We start from the raw sequence: 27473 nt of genomic DNA, 5'->3' as shown, positions 1-27473 counted from the left end.
TCCACAAGAAGTTCTTCATATTTATTTGGTGTTTCGGATAGCAGATTCTGTTACGAAAGAAGTACCCTTCACCCTACACTTTGTCTTTGGTTTGGTTTTTATTTGCGTCCTGAGCAAAGGGATTTTTGATCAATAGACCTCATTCCTTAGTTCCTTTGTGACTTTACAGTGAATCTCTTTATCTGCTTTTAGACCTCACTCACTAGTTCCTTTGTGACTTATGATGAAATATATCTGCACGTGATCTCTTTCTGCTTTTATTCAAACCCTATTTAGTAATGACTATTGGCTGTCTCGGTGATTTGATAAGTTGATTCATGGTAACTTGTGCTTTGTCCTTGGGACTTGTATTGTTTGGGAGCCTGATAATCAGTGTAAGATTTTGTGACTCAGTGGGCCTTGCTGTGTAGATCGGTGTGAGCTGTGGTTTCTCTTTCTAGTCTGTTACCATGTAGGGGCAGGTCCCTAATGCACTTTGGGGTTATCCTCTTGTGTGTTTCTTTTATTTTCCACATGATGCTTCCATGGTACCATATTTGTTTTATTATTCAATTCATGTGACATTTCTTTAGGGCCTTGGACAGCCTTTATCCTCTTCAGCCTGGCAGTCATTTTCCTTCCTAGCCTAGGCTTCGGGGTACTAATGGAGGAGTGATCAGGACTTACTGGGAATTCTGGTCCTCTCATAATACATATGCTGATTATTAATCAGTTGCCTCTAACCAGAGCAATCTGGTAAAATGAAAAAAAGGAAGGTAAGATGGTCAGCAAATAGGGGGAGTTAAGGAATAAGTATAAAGTTTTAACCCTTCATAACCCATGCACCTAATGTAGAGGTAGAATATTCCATTGAAGAAACTGAAGTTTTTGTCTGATTGTTCTTAATAACTGTAAAAGCAAAAGTATATCTAAAGTGCACTGATTCTTTACACCTTTTAGAATTTTTATTTTTTGAATGATCATGGATGTACAGTACTGCAGGTAGGGTAGGCTGTCAGGCTCATTAAGAATTGACATGCAGGCAGATTGGGGAGGAAGGTTAAGTCATGTTCTTTTGGGTTGAGGGAACCTGCTGGCTAGAGCTGTCGCTGTTCTTTGACCCTTGCTGGCTGATGGGCTGCCCAAGTTTGGATATACTAAACTGGGCTCACAAAGGGATCTACTGCTTTGGCCTTAGTAAATTATATTCTCCAGGATGCATATTTGGGTGGGCAAGAGAAGGAATATGAAGGCATGGTGGCCCCTCAGGCTCACCTCCTCTGCAGAGAACTGCTGCTCCTGCAGTGATGTGCTGCTGCTGGGGCTGGATAGCAGCCATGGTACTATGACAGTGTCCTCCCTCAACCCCGGCCATCCCTTAGCCCTCCAGTCCCTGGCTAGACAATTCCTTGCACATAAACTAAACTACTTAGTCATTTAGGAGCAAATGGAGATGTAATAAACTGGGCTAGATCATTTCTTGACTGTTATTTTCTTTAAGTTTTCACTGATAAGATCAAATGAAAAATAATGCCAAAGGAGTTTTTTCTTCAAAGGTTTGAAAAGAATTTTCGTAGAAAGCGAAAAATGGCAGTAATGTATGTATATGTTAATTAAGACCAAATTATAATAATAGCCTTTGTGTAGCGCTTTGAGAATACTTCTACATACACAGTTGTGTTGGATGATTTAATAATGTATCGACCAGGAAAATGAGAAAGCACCCCTCCCCCTTACCTTTTACATTAAGAGTAGCCCAGACTTGGCAGACTCTAGGGAACCAGCAAGATCAGAGTCCATCACACAACTTTCCTGCTAAAGTGGTATTTGCCAAATCATGTCCAGAGGTGTTGTTTCTGCAATCTTCTTGGCAACTCTGAAATGGGCTGCATTTGGGGCACTTCCTTTTGCCGTCCTTCTGGCCCTTCTTGCCTGTCAAAAGCTTTTGTTTGTGGGCTTTGGAAATAGTCCAGTTTTTAAGGTGTTTTATTTTTCAGAGTTGATGGTTTCTTGACTAATCAGACTATGAAAATGCCTTCTCTAGTTTCTTTAATAGTTATACCAAGTGTTATTCCCATTTTAGGGATGAGGAAACTAAGGCTGACAGGCAAAGGTCATGTAGCCAGCATGTGGCAACACTAGAATAAATTGGCAGACTCAACACCATTAGCAGACCTGTCTGGAGGGAATGGTGGGTCTTGAACTTTCAAGTACCCTCTAGACTTTTTCAGCAGGAATTTCAGAAGTCTCAAGAATTCTGAGCTCCCTGCTGGCCACGGGACATTGTGCTGATATGGTGGGAAAAATGCAGATTGAGAAAGCCTTCGCATCCTGCCCTGTTGGAGGCTGGTGTTTGCGATGGGTATTAAGGCCTTTGGCGGTGGCTATAGCTTATGCAGACCTGAAGCAATATACCTCTGGGATGGAAGCTCCTGCTTATTTTGGGATAATTTCTATGTCTGTCATATCTATCCCCAACCCTGTCCCTATTAAATAGCTAATTGCCAAAAAAGAGGAAGGAACATCCTCAGCTCTAGCAGGTCTTGGGAATGTCTCACTCATTGTGAGGACTGTGAGGATTTGGTATATATTTTTAAGTGAGTGAACCTTGTCACATGTTTTAACCTTGGTTCCTCCTGTCAAGAATTTTATCTTCTCATGTCTTGGGCACCTTTTCCCTCTACCCAGATCAAACAGCAAAATTCTTAGTTAATCTTTGAGAGGATAGAATCCATGGGAAGCACAGGATGAAATGATGACGCTGTGCTAAGCTGTGTCACCATGGGTAAGCCCCTGCCCTTGCTGTGACTTTCCACTTCCTAAATTAGAATGGAAGGGGAAAACAAAACCCATAACCCAACTTCATTTTTATGAGTAGCCCTTCAGAGAATGGTATAATCCGTTGAGTTTCCATCATACCTTTCCTCAGAGATGCTCAAAGGGGCGGGGGTGCCCTTACATGGAACATGATGAGAGTGAGGATTAATCACTACCAGTCCTCTGGGAGGGGGGGAAGTGACCTGAACTTTCTAATTGAAAAAGTAGGAAGTGTGTACCCATTGCCCAGATGAGCAGGAAGTTTACTGTAGTTGATCGAGGAAATGCCATATTTATCATTCACCCTTCCCATGACCTTTTTTTTTTCCCTAATGCCTTAAAAAATAATAAGGAAACATTGTCCTACCTGATTCTACCACTGTTCATCTCACCCAGTGTGCACTCCCTGACTCTGAATTTTGCAGCTTTGAGACTGCGGTAATTGAGACTGATAGGGATTTAAGTAATATTTGGTTCCCACCAGAATAAGCTAATATTAAGTTATTATTTTACTTGTGGAGAAGAACTAAATTGTATAAGGTGCCTGGTTCTTCTAGACACACATTGCCTAATGAAAAAATTAAAATTTTGAAGAAATAGCAGTTTCACTTGTTAATACTTACCATGTGTCTCACCCACAAATGGCCTCATTTAAAACTTTGCCTTACCTAGCATGAATGGATAAAGAAAAGGGAGAATTATTAGGGACTCCAGATTCCCAGCTAACTTTAGCATTGATAGTGGTGAAGCTATGGGCAAGACATTTATTTCGTAAGTGGGGGTAAAACTTTGGAACGTGTTCAAAACCTAGCTGCTCTAGTTATCCTCTCTCTTCTGAAGTGGAAGATATTGGAAGTCTGAGAATAAGCAAAGCATGCAGATGATGAAGCTGAGGGGTTATAACTATGTCATTTATTGAAATATATTTCAATGATATTCAACTTGCTCAGAGAGAATCTGTGAGCTGTATTTTAAAAATCAATACAGGCTGGGCGCGGTGGCTCACGCCTGTAATCCCAGCACTTTAGGAGGCCGAGGCGGGTGGATCACGAGGTCAGGAGTTCAAGACCAGCCTGGCCAAGATGGTGAAACCCTGTCTCTACTAAAAATACAAAAATTAGCCAGGCGTGGTGGCGAGCGCTTATAATCCCAGCAACTCAGGAGGCTGAAGCAGGGAATTGCTTGAACCCATGGGCGGAGGTTGCAGTGAGCTTAGATCGCGCCACTGCACTCCAGCCTGGGCGACAGAGTGAGACTCCATCCCAAAAAAAAAAAAAAAAAAAAAAAAAAAAGAAAATCAATACAAAGTGGTCACATAAATCTTTTAGAGCTCCTTAGGCAATGTCTTTAAAATGTTTTTTAAGTGTTGTGCTTTCTCATTAAAGGTATGAAGGAAATACCACTTTAGCTGTGGTTCCTTTCTGGTAGATGACCTGCCTTTTCCTTTTTGTTTTATTTGTCCATTTGTATGTGTTACTATTTTTCATTTAAACTCTGGCACCAAGAGCTGTACCAAAAGAGGCACCAACAGATGTGGTTGCTCCATAATGGAGAGAATGTCAAGAATGTTGACTATCTTTAGACCTGCTTCATTAATAGATAAGATAGAAACTAAAGAACTCACCCAGTTGGAAGAAGTTATTAGTCAAGTAGTGCTGCACACGTGACCACAGAAGTTAAAAAGGTAAATAATGTGTCTCTACATGTGGGCCACTCCAGTGAATTTGGAGGATTTCTCCTTGGAGTCTTAAGAGGATATTTTTAAATTTAAGTGAACACTGTATTTTATTTGCAACTGTATTAGTTATGACTGAAACACACATATACATTTTGATTTTCGTTTTTCATTTCAGCACAATAAAATTATAATCTGGACACGAGTTCCTAATTATTGCTTTAGTAGCTGGTAATGCACTTAGGAAAGTTAGAAATGAGTAAAGGAGAACCACAAAATAATAGTAATAGCACCATATGTCATGCATTTTAAGAAAATTGCTAATGTCTACTTTTTGGCCTTAAGTTGTAGTTGTGGGAGGCTGCTTCAGGGGGAGGTGTCTGGAACAAGGGGCTCTTCTGCTCCGCTAAGCTTTGGAGCACCAAGTTCAGGCTTTGTGTAGATAAGCTCAAGGATTTTTCAACAGGGGTGGGGGAGTGGAACAATCTAAATTTAAACTATAGAATCAACATTTTCTTTAAAAATTGTTCCAGTTTTCGAGAGGCGTAGGTGGATCCTGTGAATTATGTGATAATGCACACGCTTTTCCTACATCCTGCTTATGTCAAAACATTTCCAGAGACTTTCATTTTGGAGGTTTTATTTTCAGGCTACAGAATGGGCTGGGCGCTCCCTTTTTTATCTCTTATGCAAAGAATTTTAAGGAGTCTTAGGCTGACTTTTTAATATGAGAAGCTGGTAAAGGTCAGTGTTCTTATGTGAGCACTAAAGATATTTAAATTTGATATGTAATAATGTCTTTTCAAAGCAAAGAATATAAACAATATAAAAGTACTAGCATTTAGATGTATTGTATCATTTAATCCTTAAAAACATGAAATGAGGTTGGCAATATTCTTTATCTCCACGCTGTGGAAGAGGAAATTGAAATGTAGGAGTTAGTAACTTGCCTAAGGATACACTGCTGGTAAGTGGTAAAGCCCAGGATTTTAACTCAAGCCTGTCTGATTGAGAATACGGACTCATAAGCACAATATTGCACTCTAAGTTAATAATGTAAAGTTAGTTTCATTATTTCAGTAGGGAAGATGGAAGGCTGCAGAATAGGGATTTTGATAGCAAAAATCTCCTCATTAACCCCAAAAGGAAGTGGTGCTGGCAGGGCCATTCTGAAGCCTCCCAGTAGCTTCAGAAGTGTTCTTAATGTTCTTGGATGGAGAGAATGTATCTTAAGCCAATGTATTAATAGTAGATTGCTTTGCTTATGTAGTAGGCAATATACTGGCATACATTTTCGTGACTATTATCTTAATGACTATTCCAAATTATGACTACCTTAAAAACTACCAAAATCCCCTGCTCCAGAATTTTCAGTTTCAGATGAGGTTCATAATTCATAGCCTCACTTTTCCCACGTTCTCCTACAGGTTGGACGTGATAAGTATGAGCCCGCAGCTGTTTCAGAACAAGGTGATAAAAAGGGCAAAAAGGGCAAAAAAGACAGGGACATGGATGAACTGAAGAAAGAAGTTTCTATGGTAAGTACTAGGAGGAATATTGTATTCCCTTCCTTACTAAAATCCATGATTTTTAATCCCCCAGACCTCACTGTATTCTTTGGTCAAAGAACTCCTATGTATTAAAAGAGATCACAGCAGCTGTACAGATCTCATCTAGTCGTAGAGGTTAATATTGAACATACACTTTTTAAAAGCTGTTAGAGGGTAGGAAAACTTATTCAGTCACTCTGGCATAACCAGAGATAACAGAAGGAACTTAGGTTGATATCATGAGTCTTTGCTTTTCTCTGTATTATATCAAACATTGGGAAATTCAGCCTCTCCAGGCAATGGAAGCTTCCATAGACTTAACCTGTCTAGAATCGACCTGGTCATCAGAGAAGGCAGATAAGGTTTTACTAGATCCCTGAGAGCTGCTGGGTTTCTCTGAAGTGTTATGGCAAATAGTAATGGGCCACCGTCACTCAGCTTTAGCCATTTTCCAGTGAAGAGCTGTCAATGATAGCTGTGTGGTTGCGAAGCCACAAAGCAATGGTGAAAAGTGTACCAACTTCTGCACTGAAGAAAACATCTGCACTTTGTTTAATAAGCTTAATGATAGTAATGAGTAATGCTATTTTTTCTGTCATTTTTTAATACTACACTGTTTAACTATTTTCTTTGTTTCCGTTTTCCCTTAGGATGATCATAAACTTAGCCTTGATGAACTTCATCGTAAATATGGAACAGACTTGAGCCGGGTAAGTTCTAGTTTGAAAGCTGTTGTACAAAATCCTAGTTTTCCATATTATATTTTCCCCTGTATTACATACAGGTCTAACCTCAGGGGCTCTAGTAAGAAAATGACAGGCACCATCTGCGTATCTACCATGTGACATGCGCAGAATTTGGGCTTTTATATGCTACTGTTTCTTTTCCCTGAAACTTTTTTGAAAGTAGATGTTATTTTCTTTTCCCTATTTTATAGTAGTTGAGAGCTAGTAAGTGGGAACACCAGGACTTGCAGTTGGTTTCAAAGCCATGCTTATGCCTTGACCTTTTGATGATAAATTTTCCCTTTATTTTTCTACATTTGTTAAATTGAGTTGAATCTTTCACCTAGTTGAATCTTCAACAGTTCACATTTTTGCACTTTTCCCAGCTAGCCCATTGCAATGTGTTATGGTTATACTATCATTTGTTTAGTTATTCTGTCATTTATTTGGAAATTTTTTTGTACAAAAATTAAAGAAACCTTTTCATAAAATAGGCGTTATGTATCCTTGTTACGTAGAGGATTTTGATACTAAATGGGTAGCAAATGTTACAAAAGTAAATAGTCTAGGGGTGTCTTATTTCCAGATAATCACTGAAATGTCTGGGAATAACTTGAATAGCAAGCCAATATGTAGCATTTTTTTCAGTAAGGCATCAAGAGCCATGGGTACTGTGGTATTCTGATATATATTGGTTTTTGTCCACAGTTCCTGGTTCATAACTCCCATAGCCCTTATTACAGTCTTTTGTTATAATGTTGGGTGTGTTAGACCTCAGCAGCAGGCTTCAAGAAACAGGATCTCTCTCGCCCTCCTTTTCACCTGTCGCAAGGCAGGACTCTAATCTTGTTCCACTTTTCTGATTTTCCAGGTAGATAGTGTTGGAATTGAATTGGAGGCAACCTTGGTGGTAGGGAGAAACCACCACACCTTTGCTCACAGAAGTCATCTTCTGTGTTGATTGTTGTGGTGTAAGAGTAGAGAAGAGGCCGGGTGCGGTGGCTCATGCCTGTAATCTCAGCATTTTGGGAGGCCGAGGCTGGTGGATCACCTGAGGTCAGGAGTTCGAGACCAGCCTGACCAACATGGAGAAACCCTGTCTCTACTAAAAATACAAAATTAGCCCAGCGTGGTGGTGCATGCCTGTAATCCCAGCTACTCAGGAGGCTGAGGCAGGAGAACTGCTTAAACCTGGGAGGTGGAGGTTGCAGTGAGCCAAGGTTGTGCCATTGCACTCCAGCCTGGACAACAAGAGTGAAACTCCATCTCAAAAAAAAAAGTAGAGAAGAACGTGGTTTGAGAGCGTTTTTCTTGACACAAGCACGTTAAGCTCCAAGAGGAGGCCTCAACTCAACTCAGAACAACATGCCAACAGTGACTCTGTGCTCACTGTGTGCCAGGCGGTCTCTAGCCACTTCACATCTCACTTAAGTTTTTATTAGAGTCTTAATGAAGTGTGCTCTCTCCGACCTATGCCCATTACTCAAATGCTGTGCGTCTGTTTCCTTACTTGTAAAATGAGGTTAATAATGCCTAAAAAAGGATTGTCATGAGAATTAAACAAGTTAATTAAAGCACTGAATTCAGTTCCTGGCATGTAGATAGCACTCAAATGTTTGGTAACATGAGCACAAAATACAGATAGAAACTTTAGACAAAAATATTTCTTTTTTGACTTGTTATTTTGAGAGTATAAAAGTGATCATATTTTCATCTCTTAATGAGAGCTTATATGTTATTGTCTGCTGTCAGTGAATCTTGGGTTTAAGGCCCATTAGAAAAATAGCAGGCTTGGCCGGGCGCGGTGGCTCAAGCCTGTAATCCCAGCACTTTGGGAGGCCAAGGCGGGCGGATCACAAGGTCAGGAGATTGAGACCATCCTGGCCAACACGGTGAAACCCCATCTCTACTAAAAATACAAAAAATTAGCTGGGCGAGGTGGCGGGCGCCTGTAGTCCCAGCTACTCGGGAGGCTGAGGCAGGAGAATGGCGTGAACCCGGGAGGCGGAGCTTGCAGTGAGCTGAGACCGCGCCACTGCACTCCAGCCTGGGGGACAGAGAAAGACTCCGTCTCAAAAAAAAAAAAAAAAAGAAAAATAGCAGGCTTTAGTAGAGTGGTTTTTTCTGGTGAGTACTTTTCAGTCAACAGGTTTATTGGGAGTTGGCTAAAATGCACATGGAGGTGAGCCCTTCCCTGCCAGACAAGCAAAGAATCAAGCTGTATATTTAAAACTTGGCTGTTAACCCAAAGGATTTCTACAGGAAGTTTTTTTCTCCTTTGATGTTTGTAGAGGGGTTTTTTTCCCCTCCCAACAAAATCAATACACAGAAAACCCAAAGCTCTTCATTTGCAAAATTGAATGGATTTGTGAAAATAGATACCTTTTTGGCAGAAATGCAATTTGACATTAATCCCTTGATCTAAAACTTAGAAGAAACCAGGCTGACTTCAAATTTATTGATGGATCAATTTAAAGAGTTTTAATTTGGGTGTTATGGATTCCTTGGGCATATTGTTTGCCCGAACCGTGTGGGGGCTGGCTCATCAGCAGAATTATTCATGGAGGAATTTGCTAGGTTTTACCTTGGCTCTATAGCTTGCGACATTTTGTTTCTTCCTTAAATCCTTATTGCAGTTGTCCAGCTACCAGGTAGGTATATTGGCTTGTAAGTGCTGGTACAGTTTGCCTTAGTTATTTATATTCCACTGCTTCTCAGGGATTAACATCTGCTCGTGCAGCTGAGATCCTGGCGCGAGATGGTCCCAACGCCCTCACTCCCCCTCCCACTACTCCTGAATGGATCAAGTTTTGTCGGCAGCTCTTTGGGGGATTCTCAATGTTACTGTGGATTGGAGCGATTCTTTGTTTCTTGGCTTATAGCATCCAAGCTGCTACAGAAGAGGAACCTCAAAATGATAATGTGAGTTCTGTAATTCAGCATATGGATTTGTAGTACACATCAGATATCTTCTCTGTCTTTGTCTCCCACTTATTCTCAATTACCACTCATTACTTAATGGTTATGAACTCATTACTTAATGGTTATGAACAGCTGTTGCCTTCAAGGCTCATCCATTCTTCCTTCGTTTCCACTTCCTCTCTCTACCACCCACGTTGTAGATGCTCTTACAAGTGGGATGCCCACCTGCATGTGCTCCTGTGAGCAGGCAGCTCTGCTCAGGCCCCAGCCGCCACCCACTGGATGGCAGAGCACAGCTTTTCATGTTGGCACATTCACCTGTCCAGAAATGCTTGGTGGCCATTCTTCAAAATCCACAAGTTGGTTGAAAAACAATCTTTGTTTTATAAAGCAGGAGAAACCGATGCATCCAGAACCTTTCCAAAAGTTCAGTTAGTGATCAAGTGTTGGTGTGACTGACTCCATTTCTGACCCTTCCTGTGTGGTCTTTAGCAGGATAAATAAGAAAACATGAGTTCTGTATTTCTGAAATCTTGGTTTCTCTATTAAAAATCTTTTTTTTATTCAGTCAAAAAATTAATTGAATGTCCCTAATTATTGTGTAGAGCCACGGGCCCTAACTTGTCTTTTCCCTTCCAGCTGTACCTGGGTGTGGTGCTATCAGCCGTTGTAATCATAACTGGATGCTTCTCCTACTATCAAGAAGCTAAAAGTTCAAAGATCATGGAATCCTTCAAAAACATGGTCCCTCAGGTACCAGACGCTTTGTCCTGCCCCAGTGGATGACTTGACAGCCCCAAGCATGTCAGCCTGTGAATTAGTGTGAAGTTAAGGTTTTCCAAGTATTACATGACTCATCAGAGAGATGGATGTCTTCTACCCCACCCAAAACCAACCTATTTTCCTTCTATCCAAAAAGTGGTAGCCTTTCTTTTTAAATGTAAACTCTGAATACAGGCACACCATGTAATAGCAGTATCTCTTAAACTGGCGAGCAAGCTTTTGTAACTTGTGTAAATAAAAAAGTGAATAATACCTTTGTTTTGTATTCAGGTAATTAGGATTATGACTTTTTGATCTTATTTTCTTGTTTTGGAAACTACCTTCTCTTTGTTGGTATACTAACAGTGTAAATGGTTTCCTTTCCAAAGCAAGCCCTTGTGATTCGAAATGGTGAGAAAATGAGCATAAATGCAGAGGAGGTCGTGGTTGGGGATCTGGTAGAAGTAAAAGGAGGGGACCGAATTCCTGCTGACCTCAGAATCATATCTGCAAATGGCTGCAAGGTAGATCTTTTATTTTAACAAACCTCATAGCTAGCTCTGCTGTTTGGGCAGCTTGATTTGAGGGGTACAGTAGCCCATGATAAAGCTGGTGTATTCACATGACATTTTTCTTCTTTTCCTCACATATAGGTGGATAACTCCTCACTCACTGGTGAATCAGAACCTCAGACTAGGTCTCCAGATTTCACAAATGAAAACCCCCTGGAGACGAGGAACATTGCCTTCTTTTCAACCAATTGTGTTGAAGGTAGGCCATTTTTGGGCACTTTGAGCATGGCGTGGTATTTCTCTTGGGTATTAACAAAATCAAAACCATAGGCACAATCTCTTGTTTTATTGGCTCCATTTCTGACAACTTGTGTCAAGCACAGAGCAGAGGTGTTTTCCTAGCTGGCAGGAAACCTTGTGGCAGTTTCCCTTCCCTCCACTTCCACCCTGCCTATTCTGTCAACAACACCAGTCTGGCATGGGTGTTGGAGCTGCTGTCCTGCTACTGGAGAGAAGTCCCTTTGCCAAACAGCACGTACAACCAAAGAGCTGGCCCTTAAAAAGTGTGCTTTTATCAACTCTTTTTCTTTTTTTAGTCATCCTACGTAATTGTGTAAAATCTGTGGCTTCCTTCAGGTTAGATACAATTAGGTACAGTTCTCCCTCCCCTTCTTTTTAAGGCACCGCACGTGGTATTGTTGTCTACACTGGGGATCGCACTGTGATGGGAAGAATTGCCACACTTGCTTCTGGGCTCGAAGGAGGCCAGACCCCCATTGCTGCAGAAATTGAACATTTTATCCACATCATCACGGGTGTGGCTGTGTTCCTGGGTGTGTCTTTCTTCATCCTTTCCCTCATCCTTGAGTACACCTGGCTTGAGGCTGTCATCTTCCTCATCGGTATCATCGTAGCCAATGTGCCAGAAGGTTTGCTGGCCACTGTCACGGTAAGAGGCAGGTGATGGTCACCCTGACTCAGATCAGCTTGCATGAATGTTACACTCTTCCACTATCCTATTCTAAGGTATTGCCAACTTATGTTTTATTCTGGATGTTTGATATAGTTTTTCTTGAGAACCACATCACATGATGAGTTTTGACAGTGAGAAAACCTCAGCATTTGTTTATACGTAAGATAACCCCAAAGCATACATTTTGCTTTTAAATTATCACGTGGTCCAGAACAGTGCAGTGGAGAAAGGAGAAGAACTTGGGATCAAGTAGGGGGATAGAATATGGTAGAATCCTGTTACTATTTTTCTTAATAGATTGCTTTTCTGGAAGGAAGGGGAAGCCTCATGTATGGGTTCCCCTTATTATTTCTTCAAACTTCAGAAGACGGTTGGAGAGATTTAATTTTAGACAAATTTCTTCCACATTAGGTTATAGCAAGAATCTGTGTAGAATTCCAACCTGGTTGAGTGAAGTAATAATCTTCCTAATATTTTTTAGGTCTGTCTGACACTTACTGCCAAACGCATGGCGAGGAAAAACTGCTTAGTGAAGAACTTAGAAGCTGTGGAGACCTTGGGGTCCACATCCACCATCTGCTCAGATAAAACTGGAACTCTGACTCAGAACCGGATGACAGTGGCCCACATGTGGTTTGACAATCAAATCCATGAAGCTGATACGACAGAGAATCAGAGTGGTAAGGCCAGGGCTACCACACACCTCAGCCACCTGCTCACTTTGCTTGGTTTTTTTTTCTTTTAAGAAATTGCATGAATTTCTTTTTTTTTTTTTTTTTTTTTTTAAGCTTTCAGCTTTTTCTTTTTTTTTTTTTATCATTTAGTGAAGAGTCAAGGGTATGGGATATTGATTTTTTGCATGTCAGTAGAAACTTTAAATTGCCCTACAAACGTGATTGAAGAATGCCTAAAATGTGATTGGTTTCATTAATTGGGAAATGAGATGTATCACTGCAGATTTCTATGGGACTTTAATAGGAGAACTGAGAACATAGCCTTTGAAGTTAATGCATTATTGTTCTGTTGTGTTTTCTCGCCTCCATCAGGTGTCTCTTTTGACAAGACTTCAGCTACCTGGCTTGCTCTGTCCAGAATTGCAGGTCTTTGTAACAGGGCAGTGTTTCAGGCTAACCAGGAAAACCTACCTATTCTTAAGGTATACTCAAGAGTTAACTAATGGGTTGCCTTTCGGAGGGATGTAGACAGCACATGAGAACTGCCATTTGAGTGTTAAAAGTAGCAAATTACCTTTGTGGTCTGTGTGACTGTTCACTGTAGAACACCTGGAGTGGTCTGTGCAGTACTTTGCTGTGTGTAACTTACATTGTGTTGCCTGTAGATCCTGATGTATTATAGGACCCCCTGCTCCATATAGGTTGATTAAAAAGGGAAGACGCAGTAAAAATCTGATCAAAGTGGGATGGGAGGAGACGGAAGACAGTCTTTATTGGTGAAAAACCTAATTCATCTGCTTTTACTACTCTGAGTTTATATGTGATCACCTAACCTAGTGGACAGTGAGAGCTGAGGGCTGTAATGACTCCATAATCGTATTTGCATATTAGGATACAGTAGATTCCAGTAAATCCTTTAAGCCATTTATTTTCCTGAAATAGCTCAGCTTATCTTATCTTATTGGTTCTTAGCTTGTTTACTAATGATGTAAAAATAAGCTCCAGGCCAAAATAAGCCCAGCCTTAGCCTGTGGAATTCTGATGCAGTTTGAAATGATTGAGATTTTACTATGCTGCCCAAGTGAAGATGCAGTCTCAGAAGGATCGTGAATTGTACAAAGTCCTGTAGGAGAAAAAAGCTATGTGAGCCTCTCTGGGTCCCACATTCTCTGCGAAGCTGCCTGTAGTAGTTGTGGGTATAAACTAAGTTGCCAAAGGGAATATGGCTTGGATGTAACTCAAATGCCTTCTGTGGTGAGGACAGGGTTCATTTATTCTGCAAAGGAGATTTTCTTGGCATTGAATTGATACTGATTTGAGGATAATGTTGTTTATCTTGGGAATAAAACTTGAGATAAATGTTTTATGTTTTTCTTTACCTCAAAGTGGAAACGTTCTAGGCTTTGAGCATCAGGTCCCACAAGGATCAAATCTTTCCTGATTAAAAACCCCAGAAAGGTAGCAGAAGCTGCATTCCAAGTATTTCTGGAGTTTGGCCATGTTGATGGCATTATTACTAAAAAGCAGGGAGGGGGAAGCAGCCCTATTCTGCTTTTATTAAAAATGGCTTTTATTAAAATAACTGGCTTTTATTTAAAATGTCCCCCACTTAATTTTGTGTTTCTTTCCAAACCCAGCCAACTTCCTTGCTCTGTGGAGCTGCTATACTTCTGAGCATTGATCTGTTCATCTGCATATGCAGCCTTACATGTTAAAGTTCTAAAAGGTTTACCTATATAAAAGTTGTTTACAACTGAAAATGCTTTCAGTATGTCAAAATATAAGTGTGTCATCATGTATCACAGAAAATGTGTGTGTCACTGAAGCGTGGGCTTTAACTAAAATGTTACGTGGTTCGATTTTATTACTGTTGGAGCTGGTAATAGCTTTCAGTTCACATCCTTCAGGCCCAGTTAATTTTGCGCAGCTATGATTAGAATATACAGTCTTCTACTTTGCCCTTGACACAGGCAGTTTGTCCCCAGTCCTGAGACCTTAAGCATTTTCTTATGAATTCTGCGGTAATGAAAGGTGCTATAAATGTTTAAATGTTTAGTCTCTCACTTGGTATTTTCAGATAAGTAACCAGAAATAGGTAGTTGGGAATAGCATTGGCTTTGAGATTTTTCAGTAGGCCAGGGAAAGATAGAAATAGAGTGCAGTAGGTTGGAAGGGTGTGTTATACCTCTTCTAGGGAAGGTGACACCTTCCCACACCCTTCTTTCACTAGAAGCTGCTGTGGGGTGGGGAAGGACGTTGGGGTTTGAGTCTGAAGCGCTGTGAACAGCAGTAGTCTGGGCTAGAGGGACTCCTGTCCCACTTAACACCGCTGCTTCCTTCTTGCCCATCCTCTGCTACCTCTGACAAGATTGGAATGTGTCTTGAGTTATTTTTCCTGTTTTTTAGTGATGCCTCAGTGAAATTTTTTGGAGATAATTTACAGATGATGTCTCTGTTCACAGCGGGCAGTTGCAGGAGATGCCTCTGAGTCAGCACTCTTAAAGTGCATAGAGCTGTGCTGTGGTTCCGTGAAGGAGATGAGAGAAAGATACGCCAAAATCGTCGAGATACCCTTCAACTCCACCAACAAGTACCAGGTCTGAAGATTGATGGGTACACGGAGGGCGAGGGCAAGCTGGGGGACAAAGAGAGGAGGTACATGAGCAGGAAGAGGAAATATTCTCCCTTTGGAGTTTTATAAGCTTTAGCTTTAAATTTTGCCCTTGATTACTATAGAATGTCATAATTTAGTTGAATATCAGCAGGATAAATGAAGCCTCTTGCAAAACACTGTTGAGCCCTTTTGAATACTTGTGGTTTGGGGTGGGTGTGGGCATGTGGGGTGGGTGTGGGCGTGTGGGGAGGGGGCTGGAGGTGTGTGTGCACAAGTGTGCCCCAATCCCTGTGTTCTGAAATTTTGTATGTGTTCTTTTTTAATGTGAACGAGTGTCAGGAATTTATGAATACATCATAGTGCTCATTTTTTTTTTTTCTGTAGCATTCAAAGTATGTTACAGGTATAAGATACTTGAGAGTTCAGAAAGAAGGGATCTTGGGTCTTTTATAGCAAATACTAAATAGTAAGTGAAGCTTTGTTTTCCACCATGGGCTGCCACACATCCAACCATCCAATGTTTATATCTCAACAATCCTTCACAGTTGTCCATTCATAAGAACCCCAACACGTCGGAGCCCCGACACCTGTTGGTGATGAAGGGCGCCCCGGAAAGGATCCTAGACCGTTGCAGCTCTATCCTCCTCCACGGCAAGGAGCAGCCCCTGGATGAGGAGCTGAAAGACGCCTTTCAGAATGCCTATTTGGAGCTGGGGGGCCTCGGAGAACGAGTCCTAGGTATGCAGATAACCTGGTAACAGAGTGCCTGGGCACGTTTCTATCCAGTAACCTAGTCTGGTAGACAGTTAACAAATGATCCTACGAACCTCTATGTCTTGTTGACCTTCCTCTACATCTTTTAGGGGCAATCTTCCTATTTGTTTATTTGCCCCCTATTATTTTGAAAACAATAAGTGCTGGAGAAATGTTCAGCGTATTGGGCTGTGAGAAACAACGTCCTGATGGTTTGCTTCCGACTTGTACTTAGACCTTTGGTCTCATGCTAGTCAGTTCTGTTTGTTTAAAAAAAAAAAAAAAAAAAAGTGGTGGAAGAAGATCTTTCTTATCTAACCTTTGTTGCTATGGACGTGACTAATAAGCCTAATTAAATTAAAGTTAATTAATTCTTAGTGTGTCTAAGTTAGATATACTATTTCCTGACTGCCTTGGAATGGGTGTGAATTTACATGAGCACTTAATGTGCTCAGCTCAGAAACTAGACTAACGGTAAACTTTTAGTCTAAGATGCTACCTATTTTTTTCTACCCTGACAGCTACTGAGGATGAGAAGTTCACTTTACCCATTGTCTAATGTATTTGGGAAAGTGGCATTTATAATACTTTGTAGGTTGACAGATACTACATTCATTATTTATATAATGCTTCCTATTCTCTTAACTTGGGTAAATCTAACTCATGGTATCTTTCGTATGTGTCTATCCAACCGAAGGATTGCTATCTTCTCTTAAGTATTTTTCACTTCCCTACCTCCACCACCCCAAAGTGGAAGCAGTCTCTCTTCTTTGAGTCCACATGGCACGTTAAAGATCATTGTAACATCATACAACATTGAAAAGAATGTCTTACATTATCTTGATTCTTGTATTTACTATACTAGATGATAAACCCTCTGGGCAGAATGCGTCTGATCTGTACTTATCCTCAAAAGTAGGTAGCATGATGTCCCACACTGGTGCTCGGTAATGTTTCAGTTAAATGAACAAGAGAGCAGAGGTATGGCCTTGATGTTTCCAGAGAAGGCAGCTGAGGCAGATAATTCCATGATTTGCCAAATCCAAATAACTTAATGTCATCATCAGTGGGCAAGTCTAGAACCCTAATATCCTGGTGCTCAAAGTTAGTGTTATCAATTCAGTCTTCTCCACATTAAACAATTTCCAATTCCTTTGAGGCCTGGTGTGATGGATTCTGTCTTTCAAATGCTTTTTTTTTTTTTCAGTGACTCTATCGTTCATAAATGTTAAACAAAACCCTCACTCTGTTATAAAAATATAGACTTTAAAAATTTTCCAAAGTAAACATTCCAGAGAAAGGTAGGTGGGCTGAATAGGCTGCTGTTGTCCTTCTTACTGCCCGGCGTCACTGAAATTTTCAAAGGCTCCTGTCCTCCTCGCAGGTTTCTGCCATCTCTTTCTGCCAGATGAACAGTTTCCTGAAGGGTTCCAGTTTGACACTGACGATGTGAATTTCCCTATCGATAATCTGTGCTTTGTTGGGCTCATCTCCATGATTGACCCTCCACGGGCGGCCGTTCCTGATGCCGTGGGCAAATGTCGAAGTGCTGGAATTAAGGTAGTGCCCAGGCGCCTCCTTGGCTTCATCTGTTAGTGCCTTGGGACACCCTACTCAGTGAATGTTGCCTTTTGAGGTCCAGATGGCCAGCTGTTTTATCTCACCTGGAGTATTAATTTCTCATCTCCAAAGCTTTACTTCCACCCAGAAAAGACCAAATAGTATTAAAATATGATGGTGTAAACACACAAGGAATTAAAATTTTTTTTGGAAAGCAGTTGTTTAAAAAAGAAATGTAAGCAAAGTAAAAAACAGCAAAAGACTTGAAGTTTTAAAATACTTGCATTATTCTAAGTTAATGTACCTTATGCAATGAATGGCATATCTTCTGTGTTTTCAGTTAACTGTTAATGAGTGTTTGGTGTCCTCTCTGTATCTGTCTTTTTTTTTAAGTAGCTGAATATTACTCAAGTGCACTAATATCCTGTTGCTGGGTATTTGATTTGTTTCCGTTTTTACTCTCAGGATTTTATTTTATTTATTTTTTGAGACAGAGTCTTGCTCTATTGCCCAGGCTGGAGTGTCATAGCACGATCTCGGCTCACTGCAACCTCTGCCTCCCAGGTTCAAGCAATTCTCCTGCCTCGGCCTCCCAAGCAGCTGGGATTACAGGCACCCACCACCATGCCCGGCTAATTTTTGTATTTTTAAGTAAAGATAGAGTTTTGCCATGTTGGCCAGGCTGGTCTCAAACTCCTGACCTCAGGTGATCTGCCCACCTAGGGTTACAAGCGTGAGCCACCACACCCGGCCTACTCTCAGGATTAATACTGCCCTGAAAAGCTCTGTAGAAGTTATTTCCTCACCATTCTGACTGCTTCTTTTTAAAGTATATTCTAAGTATAATCACTGCATCAAAAAATAACAATTTTGAATTCTTGTCACATGTAGCTTTTCCTCCAAATTGTGCCAATTTGAGAATGCTAGCCAGTAGCATGTGGTGTCTTCACAGTCCCACCAGCATCAGATTTTTATCCTTTTTTTTTTTTTTTTTTTTTTTTTGCTGGTTTTAGTAATTTTCAAGTATTTTTATATAACTCTGTAGAAGGAAAAATAGACATTGTGTATGCTAGTGATTGTGTACCAAGATAAAACCTGAGTATTGCCTTTGTGTTTCCTTTCTGTGGATATATATGTTTATATTTTTGGCTAATCGATGTTTATTAGTTTTATATTTGCATTCCTTTCCTTTTGATAGTCTAAGCCGAATCATCCTTAGTATTTACTCTTGCCTACTGGATATAAGACTTTAAGGTCATTTACTTGGCAGTTGCATTCAACACATTGTCTTGTTTATTACAGGTCATCATGGTCACAGGAGACCATCCAATCACAGCTAAAGCTATTGCCAAAGGTGTGGGCATCATCTCAGAAGGCAATGAGACCGTAGAAGACATTGCTGCCCGCCTCAACATCCCAGTCAGCCAGGTGAACCCCAGGTAAGGCAGGAAGTTCAAATTATAGTCTGCTGTGAACGAGCAAATAGTGATGGTTTAAAATCTTCAGCGTGGTTCTATAATGGTTTGCATCTAGGCTTGCTCTGAGTAGGAAATGTACCTGCACTGCCAGAAAGCAACCTTGTCATTCCTAAGGAGGGTTTTAAGTAAGAGCAAGTCATAATAGTTAGCACTTAGATGGTATTTACTGTTCTAAGAGCTTGATATGGTGACCTATTATTTGCAGAGCAGGGAAGGTAAGGATTCAAGAGGCTTTTGAAGTACCTCACAACTGGTGAAGTCATGCAGTAAATTCAGCAGTCTAGCTTCTGATTTCATGCTGTTAACCACCGAGCTCTACTGCCTAGCCACCTAGCATCTTGACACTTTCCAGGTCCACACTAACATAATAAAATAAGGAAGGGACAATTACTTAGGCCATTCAGGCAAACACAGGAAACATTTGGCAATGACGTAAAATAGATAATAGCAAATTGGTTTTGTTTTAAGGTTTAGGGCCCTTTCACCCTATGTTAGGGTTAGAGGAGAGTTTGGTCATGTCAGCTCTGCCATTTTCTAAAACTTGGTTATATTTCTTTTTTTTCTTTGGAGTCTCGCTCTGTCGCCCCGGTTGGAGTGCAGTGTCATGATCTTGGCTCACTGCAGCCTCGACCTCCTGAGTTCAAGTGATTCTCCTGCCTCAGCCTCCCAATTAGCTGGGATTACAGGCCCCCATCACCATGCCTGGCTAATTTTTGAATTTTTAGTAGAGATGGGGTTTCACCATTTTGGCAAGCTGGTCTCGAACTCCTGACCTCAAGTGATCCGCTCACCTCAGCCTCCCAAAGTGCTGGGATTACAGGCATGAGCCACACACCCAGCTAAAACTTGGTTATATTTCAGCATGTCTTATAAAGATAGGGAAAGGAAGAATACAGACAGGCCTGCCTTAGAGATCATCATGAGCCTGAAATGAGAAAATGCTCTGTAACCTGTAAAGTACCGAACACTTAATAGCTTTTACATGCTGGGGAAAATTCTTTCTTCGTTTTGTTTACAAAGTGATCTGCATAAGAATATCCCCTCTTGAAGTGATGGACACCTGCTGGTGATGTGATGCGCTGGTGATGTGATGCGTGACTTTTTTTTTTTTTTGTCCTAATTCTAGGGATGCCAAGGCCTGCGTAGTACATGGCAGTGATCTAAAGGACATGACCTCCGAGCAGCTGGATGACATTTTGAAGTACCACACTGAGATTGTGTTTGCCAGGACCTCCCCTCAGCAGAAGCTCATCATTGTGGAAGGCTGCCAGAGACAGGTCAGCCAGCACAAGGATCAGGCTGCTTTGGGCACTATTGCCTTTAGGGATTGGAGTTCCAGTGGAAACAGAGCAATGGTGATGGATGCATACCTCACTGTATTAGACTCAGTATAAATAGGCCAGTAGGAAGCTCCTAGGCATAGAGAGGGTGACTTGTTAATGGTTTAGCAGTGACAGAAGCATCTTAAAGTCCAGGTGTCCACTGTGTCCCAGAGCCTGACCCCTCCGTGGAGTCATCTGATATGGGGTCCTAATATTTGCAATAGAGATGTGAGTGGTCAGACTACAGGGCGTGCATACAGGAATGGGATTTTCTGGAGTGCCACCCACCAGAGTCAGTACTTTGAGTAGCTCTTGTTAATGCCGGGGGCTATGTTTGTTGTCACTTCTCAGTTCTGTTATTTGGTGTAGGGCCTGTGTGAATACTTTCCTGTGACAGTTCTCAGGCTTCATCGTCTCAACAGGAAAGGAGCAGTGTCTGTAATGAGTGCTCAGTGGGGCCATGCATTGCACTATTTCCATCGCTAGAAAAAGTGATGGGTATTAACCCATTTTCCCTTTTCTGGGGTAGGGTGCTATCGTGGCTGTGACTGGTGATGGTGTGAATGACTCTCCAGCTTTGAAGAAAGCAGACATTGGGGTTGCTATGGGGATTGCTGGCTCAGATGTGTCCAAGCAAGCTGCTGACATGATTCTTTTGGATGACAACTTTGCCTCAATTGTGACTGGAGTAGAGGAAGGTGAGAGCTATTGAAGGTGTACACCAAGATCTTATTCAGATACTGCCCATTAGCATCCATTTCTGTATACTTCTTGGATATGTTCAGTTTCCAGTGTGCTTGTCTCATAAGCTAACAGTAAAAAATCTTGCTTTTCATAGGTCGTCTGATCTTTGATAACTTGAAGAAATCCATTGCTTATACCTTAACCAGTAACATTCCCGAGATCACCCCATTCCTGATATTTATTATTGCAAACATTCCACTACCACTGGGGACTGTCACCATCCTCTGCATTGACTTGGGCACTGACATGGTGAGTGTCGCAACAGCCACAGATCGATAGTAGTGAGGTGTGAGCTGTGTCTTCATTCACTGGCACTGTGCTCCCGGCATCCATGAGGCTGGCGTTGGGAAAAGAAATTCTCAGGACCAATATCCAGTGTGTGTCCCAATCCCAGTATCACAGAATCAGTATTACCACTCTTCAAGGCAGCAGTTTAACATTTGTTTATCAGATGGGAATCTTTATTTTTGTATACTCACCTAAAAGATTTTTAAATGGGAGGGCAAGAATTTTATAACAAAAGGTTCACAATATTGGCTTCCTTATTTTTAGTAACTAAATTCCTTTTCCCCACCCCTTCCCAGGTTCCTGCCATCTCCCTGGCTTATGAGCAGGCTGAGAGTGACATCATGAAGAGACAGCCCAGAAATCCCAAAACAGACAAACTTGTGAATGAGCGGCTGATCAGCATGGCCTATGGGCAGATTGGTAAGCTGCAGCCTGGAGTGGTAAGCTGGCACATCTAAGGCATCTGAGGTGATGGTGTCCACCTCAGGTTGAGGTTGATTTCAGAGACTGCAAATCCAGGGCGACTTTCAGGTCTAGGATGAGCCCTAACAGGGTGAGCCTGTGGAGTTTCTCTGAACTCTCTTCCATGTGAGAATACATCTGTTGCTGTTTGCCCAGTTACCTTTTGTGGAAACTGGTTTTCTATACCGAGCACCTTGGAACTAGGCTCAACTCTGCCTGAGAAATGAGGATGTCCTTCCTCACTGAGCCTTGCGGAACATGAGGCATGGTTCTGAGGAATTGTGTGTACTGACGCACAGGCTGCTTTCCCTGGAGATACATACTTATCTGTCACTCACTTGGATGGAGTCAGGCATTGGAGAAAGTATATGTATTTGAAAGTTTGGCTGGTAGGTCACCACCAAAGGGTGATCCTCCATCCAGCTCACACTGGACTTCTGCCCCCGCAGCGCAGCATGACTAGCTAACAGGTGGTCTAGGTGGTGGGCAATCAGCATGCCATTTGTTTTTAAATCCTCTGCCTAGGGTTCCTTCAAGAGAACCTGGCGAAGCCACCATGGATGTCTTATTCTCCTGGATTAATGGGTCACATAACTGTGAACACTTGTATAAAGTAGAACAGATTAGAACATTGTGGAAATTATGGCAAAGATTCATTAGACAGTTGTTGGCAACAAAGTAATTGGCTGGTGGCCCATCCTGACCTTCTCCAAGGAGGCCTACTTTTGAGAGGAAGGAACACTAGGTCTCTGGTGGTTTAGGATGAAACCCTGCCCTGAGGAACTTGGAGCAGCGTGGTTAAATTGGATGCCAGGGGAGGAGGGTCCTGAAGGTGTGGAGGAGAGTCAGAAAGTGCCACAGTGGCTAGAAAAATGGCAGCATGTAGGCATTTTGAAAGATGGAAAGGAAGTTATCATTTGTCAGAGATTAAAAAGTCAGGAAGTGGATTTCCCCTAAAGGTCATGCCCTTAGAAGCAGCTGGTCAAGTAACAGGTGGGCATTTTGAGAGCAAGGCACATGTGTCTTTGTGTAGGCTCCAAAAAGTGACTCAAAAAGCAGAGGGCCCTGAGATTGGAGTGTATGCCTGGGGTTCTTCATCCCATCCCTCATAGCCTGTGAGTAACCAGGCAATTCTTTCCTGTGCTTTTATCAACCAGGGGGAAATACTCCTCCATATGTGCTCTCCCAGGCCTGCTGCAGTAATCAGCTGAAGGCTATACAGGTACCCTTGTGTGTGAGGTTCTAGTAATCGGGTTGTTTTTCCAACTTAGGTATGATCCAGGCCCTGGGCGGCTTCTTTACTTATTTTGTGATTCTGGCTGAGAACGGCTTCCTCCCGCTTCACCTGTTGGGCCTCCGAGTGGACTGGGATGACCGCTGGATCAACGATGTGGAAGACAGCTACGGGCAGCAGTGGGTGAGTGGGCGCCTCTGACCTGACCAGTGTCAGAGCTCCTCAACCCCCAGAAGACTGAGGCCACACTGCCACCAGCCATGCAGGTGAAGAGCCAGAGCTCATCTTCTGTCTTCTGCATTTCAGACCTATGAGCAGAGGAAAATCGTGGAGTTCACCTGCCACACAGCCTTCTTCGTCAGTATCGTGGTGGTGCAGTGGGCCGACTTGGTCATCTGTAAGACCAGGAGGAATTCGGTCTTCCAGCAGGGGATGAAGTAAGTAATGAAGGACATGTCAAGGCCTTGGCTCAAAGAAGGGGACTGGTGATTTGTAAACCCTTTGCCAAAAACTAAACATGTGACACATATAGCCAGGTTTCTGGAATCTCTAGTTTATAGAGCAGATTTAGGAAGCAAGAAGTGTAATTTTCTAGTTTTTTCATCTGACCTCCAAGTTTTCAAGTACAGCTAATACATAAAATGTTGATCTGCCAATTTAATGCATAGCATTAGAAGATAAACCTTTATTTGCATCTTTGAAGCTTTTTCTCCCCCACTTTGATTTTAGGAACAAGATCTTGATATTTGGCCTCTTTGAAGAGACGGCCCTGGCTGCTTTCCTTTCCTACTGCCCTGGAATGGGTGTTGCTCTTAGGATGTATCCCCTCAAGTAAGTTGATCCTCTTGTAGCTCCAAAAAGTATGAAATAGTATGTGTGGCTTTTCCCCCCATTATTTGTGGTAATAGCTGTTATTTTCAGAATTTTGAGTGGTATGTACAAAAATTCCTATGGGTCGGAAAACTGGGAAAGCTTGACATGTCAGTAAATCAGACTAACAAATCCTGAGGCTTCCATGACAGCAGCTAGTGCTTAGGATTTGGCCCAAGATAAGATAAAGCCACACAGGCTCTAGCTCCATGAATTGCTCAACAGTGAACCGCATTGAGCACTCAGGTCCGCCACAGCTGTAGTCCAGTTGTCTATAGAGGCCAACTGGGGGTATGCTGGAGCTTAGGCGCCCAGGCTCAAATCTTGATTTGCTTGCTTAGTCACTGTCCCATTACAAGTCATCCACCTTTCTAGGACTCTGAATCCTCTGCTCTCAAAGAAAGAAGGTTGGAGAAACAGATCTGAGGTCCTTTTACTTTATAATCAGTCATGGGTAGAGTTGATCAAAGGAAGCATACTGCTAGTCTTTGGCCTTAAACACAGTGAATGACTTTGCATTTCAGATAAACTTGAATTTTCAAATAGAGGGTTTATCACAAACTCCATTAGCTTTTTGCAACATTGAGTATGCTTGGTGATACCTGGTAACTGATACCTGGTTGAGGTTAAGCAACTGCAACTTGATTAAAACGTGCAATGCCACAGATTGTGGGACCCATTTACAAGTTCCTTTGAAGCTTTTGATTTAAAGTATTAGTCTCCTTTGAATTCCCGCTGTCCTCATCCTTGCTCAGACCCGTCTGGACCATCTCTCAATCCCCTGTTGCCAGCACTTCCTTCAGCTCATCTTATCCCTAAAGTAACCAAAACCCATCAGCCTCATTCACTTCCTGTGGGGTATATGCAGACATCGTCTGTGGTGCAAGATGAGACTGGCATCCAGAGTCAGTCTCATTGTCCCAACCTGTCTTTATAGCTTTATCTTGTACCCCTTACCCATCCAAGCTCATGTTAGGCGAATTCAGCTTTCTTCCTCTGCCTTTGTTTGGTAAGATCCTTCCTCCCCACATCCCTCCTTCTGTTCCCTCTTACCCTGCCAATCCTGATAGTCCCTTCAGGGCCCGTTTCCTTGGAGCTTGTCCCTCCAGGGCCTGTGCACTTGCACCTCTTCTCTGGCATTACTTGTTGCTTTGTCATTTCACCTCCCTGCTAGGTTTTAATCTAGAAGGCATGGGCCACAGTGTCTTTCTTCTCTGTGCATCCCCAGCTCCGTACACAAAGCTGGTGTACAGCAGGGGCCAGCCGTCTCCAAATTGAATTCTGTCAGCTTGGGCCATTATGTATCAAGATGGGGCTGGGAGAGGTCACAGAGCTTTCCAAAAAGGCTGATGGAAAATTACACTGAAAAGGGGGCATTTCCATCTTCTGGGTCCTTCCATGGTTTTTTTGCCACCACCAAAGAGATTGTTCTGACAGGTTCTGCCCAATTTTGGAAGGTGGTTCAGTTATTCGGTGATTGAGTCAAATGTGGTCATCTCTCTTAGCTGCCGTGTCAGACACACAGGAAGAAGAGGAGACCACCGGAGTCCTGCCCAGGGACAGCCTTTCTCACACCATAGCAGGGAGCTGGTGATCACGGAGGCTGCCTGGAGCCTGTCAGCAGGCTAGAGACTGTGTGGCTCAGCCTCCAGGCCCCCTGGAAGCCTTTGGGCTCAGCTTTTTTCAGTCCCCAGGACCAGGACTCAGAACACAGAGCTGCATATCCCAAATGCTGTTGTCAGAGATCAAATTTGGGGAATGCATAAACTGGTTTTGACCCACACTGGCAGGTCTTTATCTTCAAATGCTGGGATATTAGGCAGATGGTCTTAAAAGCTTCTTAAACACTTTAGAAATGAAAGAAAGAAAATGTTCAGTTGCTCTGGGATGGTTAACAGACAATGTACTCTGCTCATCCTATAAACCAAGTCTTAATGAAATCCAAACTGAAGATGAGTAGGGATTCCATTACAAAGTCTGCAGAGTGATTTTCTCTGCGTCTCTAGGCCCTGGGCACATGGAGCAGCAATCTGTTTTAAGACATTTTTATTTGTTCTGTTAATGACTCAGTAGTTAACTGTGACTGTACTTGGCTTCTCCGTTCAGGCTGATTATTTCGTTGTCACTGGTGACGTGCAGTTTCTCTTTATTTGAACTGTGTTTGTGTGCACATAAATTGGTACCTTATTCTATTTCCAGACCTACCTGGTGGTTCTGTGCCTTCCCCTACTCTCTTCTCATCTTCCTATATGACGAAGTCAGAAAACTCATCATCAGGCGACGCCCTGGAGGTAATTATGCGCATTCTGACTTTGGTTGGAGGAGGAGCTGGAGGAGCTGTAGTTCTATTGGCTTTTTGTTTCCCTCGGGGTGTCTGGGCTCCCTCAGTGGTCAGTCTGATTAGCTAAGGTGATTGGACCAGCAAACTGACCATAGTCACATCTTCAGAATGTAGATCTCAGTTACAGTTTGAGGACTGGTCATGTTTTAGACTTTAAAATACAAACCAAGTATGATTTAGTGAAAACTTCTCAGAAATCTAAACCATCTTTCCAGGTAACTTGGTATTCCTAAAAACATTTAAATAAGTACAGTTGAGGTCCCATGTTTGGATTTTAACACACCCGACCCCCATCATCCTTCGGTTGGTTTTCATCCGTTTCCCTCTGTAATGCTGGAGCAAGGAAGACTCACTGTAGTGTGTCTTGTCTGTCTCTTTGCCACCCACAGGCTGGGTGGAGAAGGAAACCTACTACTAGTCCCCCGTCCTGCACGCCGTGGAGCATCAGGCCACACACTCTGCATCCGTCACCCACCCCCTCTTTGTGTACTTCAGTCTTGGAGTTTGGAACTCTACCCTGGTAGGAAAGCACCGCAGCATGTGGGGAAGCAAGACGTCCTGGAATGAAGCATGTAGCTCTATGGGGGGAGGGGGGAGGGCTGCCTGAAAACCATCCATCTGTGGAAATGACAGCGGGGAAGGTTTTTATGTGCCTTTTTGTTTTTGTAAAAAAGGAACACCCGGAAAGACTGAAAGAATACATTTTATATCTGGATTTTTACAAATAAAGATGGCTATTATAATGGAATTTGTCTGTGCCCTCGTCGCTTCTTTGGTACAGATGTCTATGTGATCTGGAGCTGTGGTTTTCAACATGAGTCCCTGACCAGCAGTTTATCAGCATCACCTGGTTGCTTGCTAGGAAGGCAGGCCCAGACCCACTGAGTCAGAGATGCATCAGCAATGTGGCTTAATAAGCCCTCAGGTGATTTTGATTCACATTCACGTTTGGAATCCACTGGCTAAGAGGAAGCATTGTGCCTGTGCTCTTTTATTTGGAGTAGGTGAGTTTACCTGACCCATTTTTTCTGGCTGCTGCCTGGGGTGATAGGACTGTAACTCCACCTGCTGCCTTAGCATCTGGCTTTTTGATGGAAAAGCACCTCGCCTAAAGGATTTCCAGACCCTCAGAGTATAATAAACTGCAGATGAGGCCCTTCTCTTCCAGTCTAAAACAGAGACCTGAAGCCTTCCTGCTTTCCCTCCAGAGATCACCAC

The 27473-nt window shown here is 42.4% G+C and overlaps 1 protein-coding gene across 1 annotated transcript in view; it reads left to right on the top strand.

The window, feature by feature from the left end:
* ATP1A1 (ATPase Na+/K+ transporting subunit alpha 1) overlaps nt 1-27003 on the top strand; it is a 31966-nt gene extending 4963 nt beyond the window's left edge. The window contains exons 2-23 of the mRNA XM_003268035.3: nt 5899-6009; nt 6672-6731; nt 9465-9668; nt 10308-10421; nt 10820-10954; nt 11084-11201; nt 11623-11891; nt 12397-12595; nt 12962-13071; nt 15052-15186; nt 15749-15941; nt 17341-17516; nt 18819-18955; nt 20121-20271; nt 20846-21014; nt 21155-21309; nt 21645-21768; nt 23082-23227; nt 23351-23481; nt 23774-23875; nt 26114-26205; nt 26645-27003. Coding sequence (XP_003268083.1) covers nt 5899-6009; nt 6672-6731; nt 9465-9668; nt 10308-10421; nt 10820-10954; nt 11084-11201; nt 11623-11891; nt 12397-12595; nt 12962-13071; nt 15052-15186; nt 15749-15941; nt 17341-17516; nt 18819-18955; nt 20121-20271; nt 20846-21014; nt 21155-21309; nt 21645-21768; nt 23082-23227; nt 23351-23481; nt 23774-23875; nt 26114-26205; nt 26645-26673 — 3060 coding nt within the window. The 3' untranslated portion in view covers nt 26674-27003. The remainder of the gene's footprint in view (nt 1-5898; nt 6010-6671; nt 6732-9464; nt 9669-10307; nt 10422-10819; nt 10955-11083; nt 11202-11622; nt 11892-12396; nt 12596-12961; nt 13072-15051; nt 15187-15748; nt 15942-17340; nt 17517-18818; nt 18956-20120; nt 20272-20845; nt 21015-21154; nt 21310-21644; nt 21769-23081; nt 23228-23350; nt 23482-23773; nt 23876-26113; nt 26206-26644) is intronic.
* Nucleotides 27004-27473: the final 470 nt, after the last annotated feature.

Source organism: Nomascus leucogenys, chromosome 12 (assembly GCF_006542625.1).
Source record: "Nomascus leucogenys isolate Asia chromosome 12, Asia_NLE_v1, whole genome shotgun sequence".
NCBI lineage: Eukaryota > Metazoa > Chordata > Mammalia > Primates > Hylobatidae > Nomascus > Nomascus leucogenys.
Note: the sequence above shows the minus strand (reverse complement) of the source record. Positions and strands in the feature narration are given on the sequence as shown.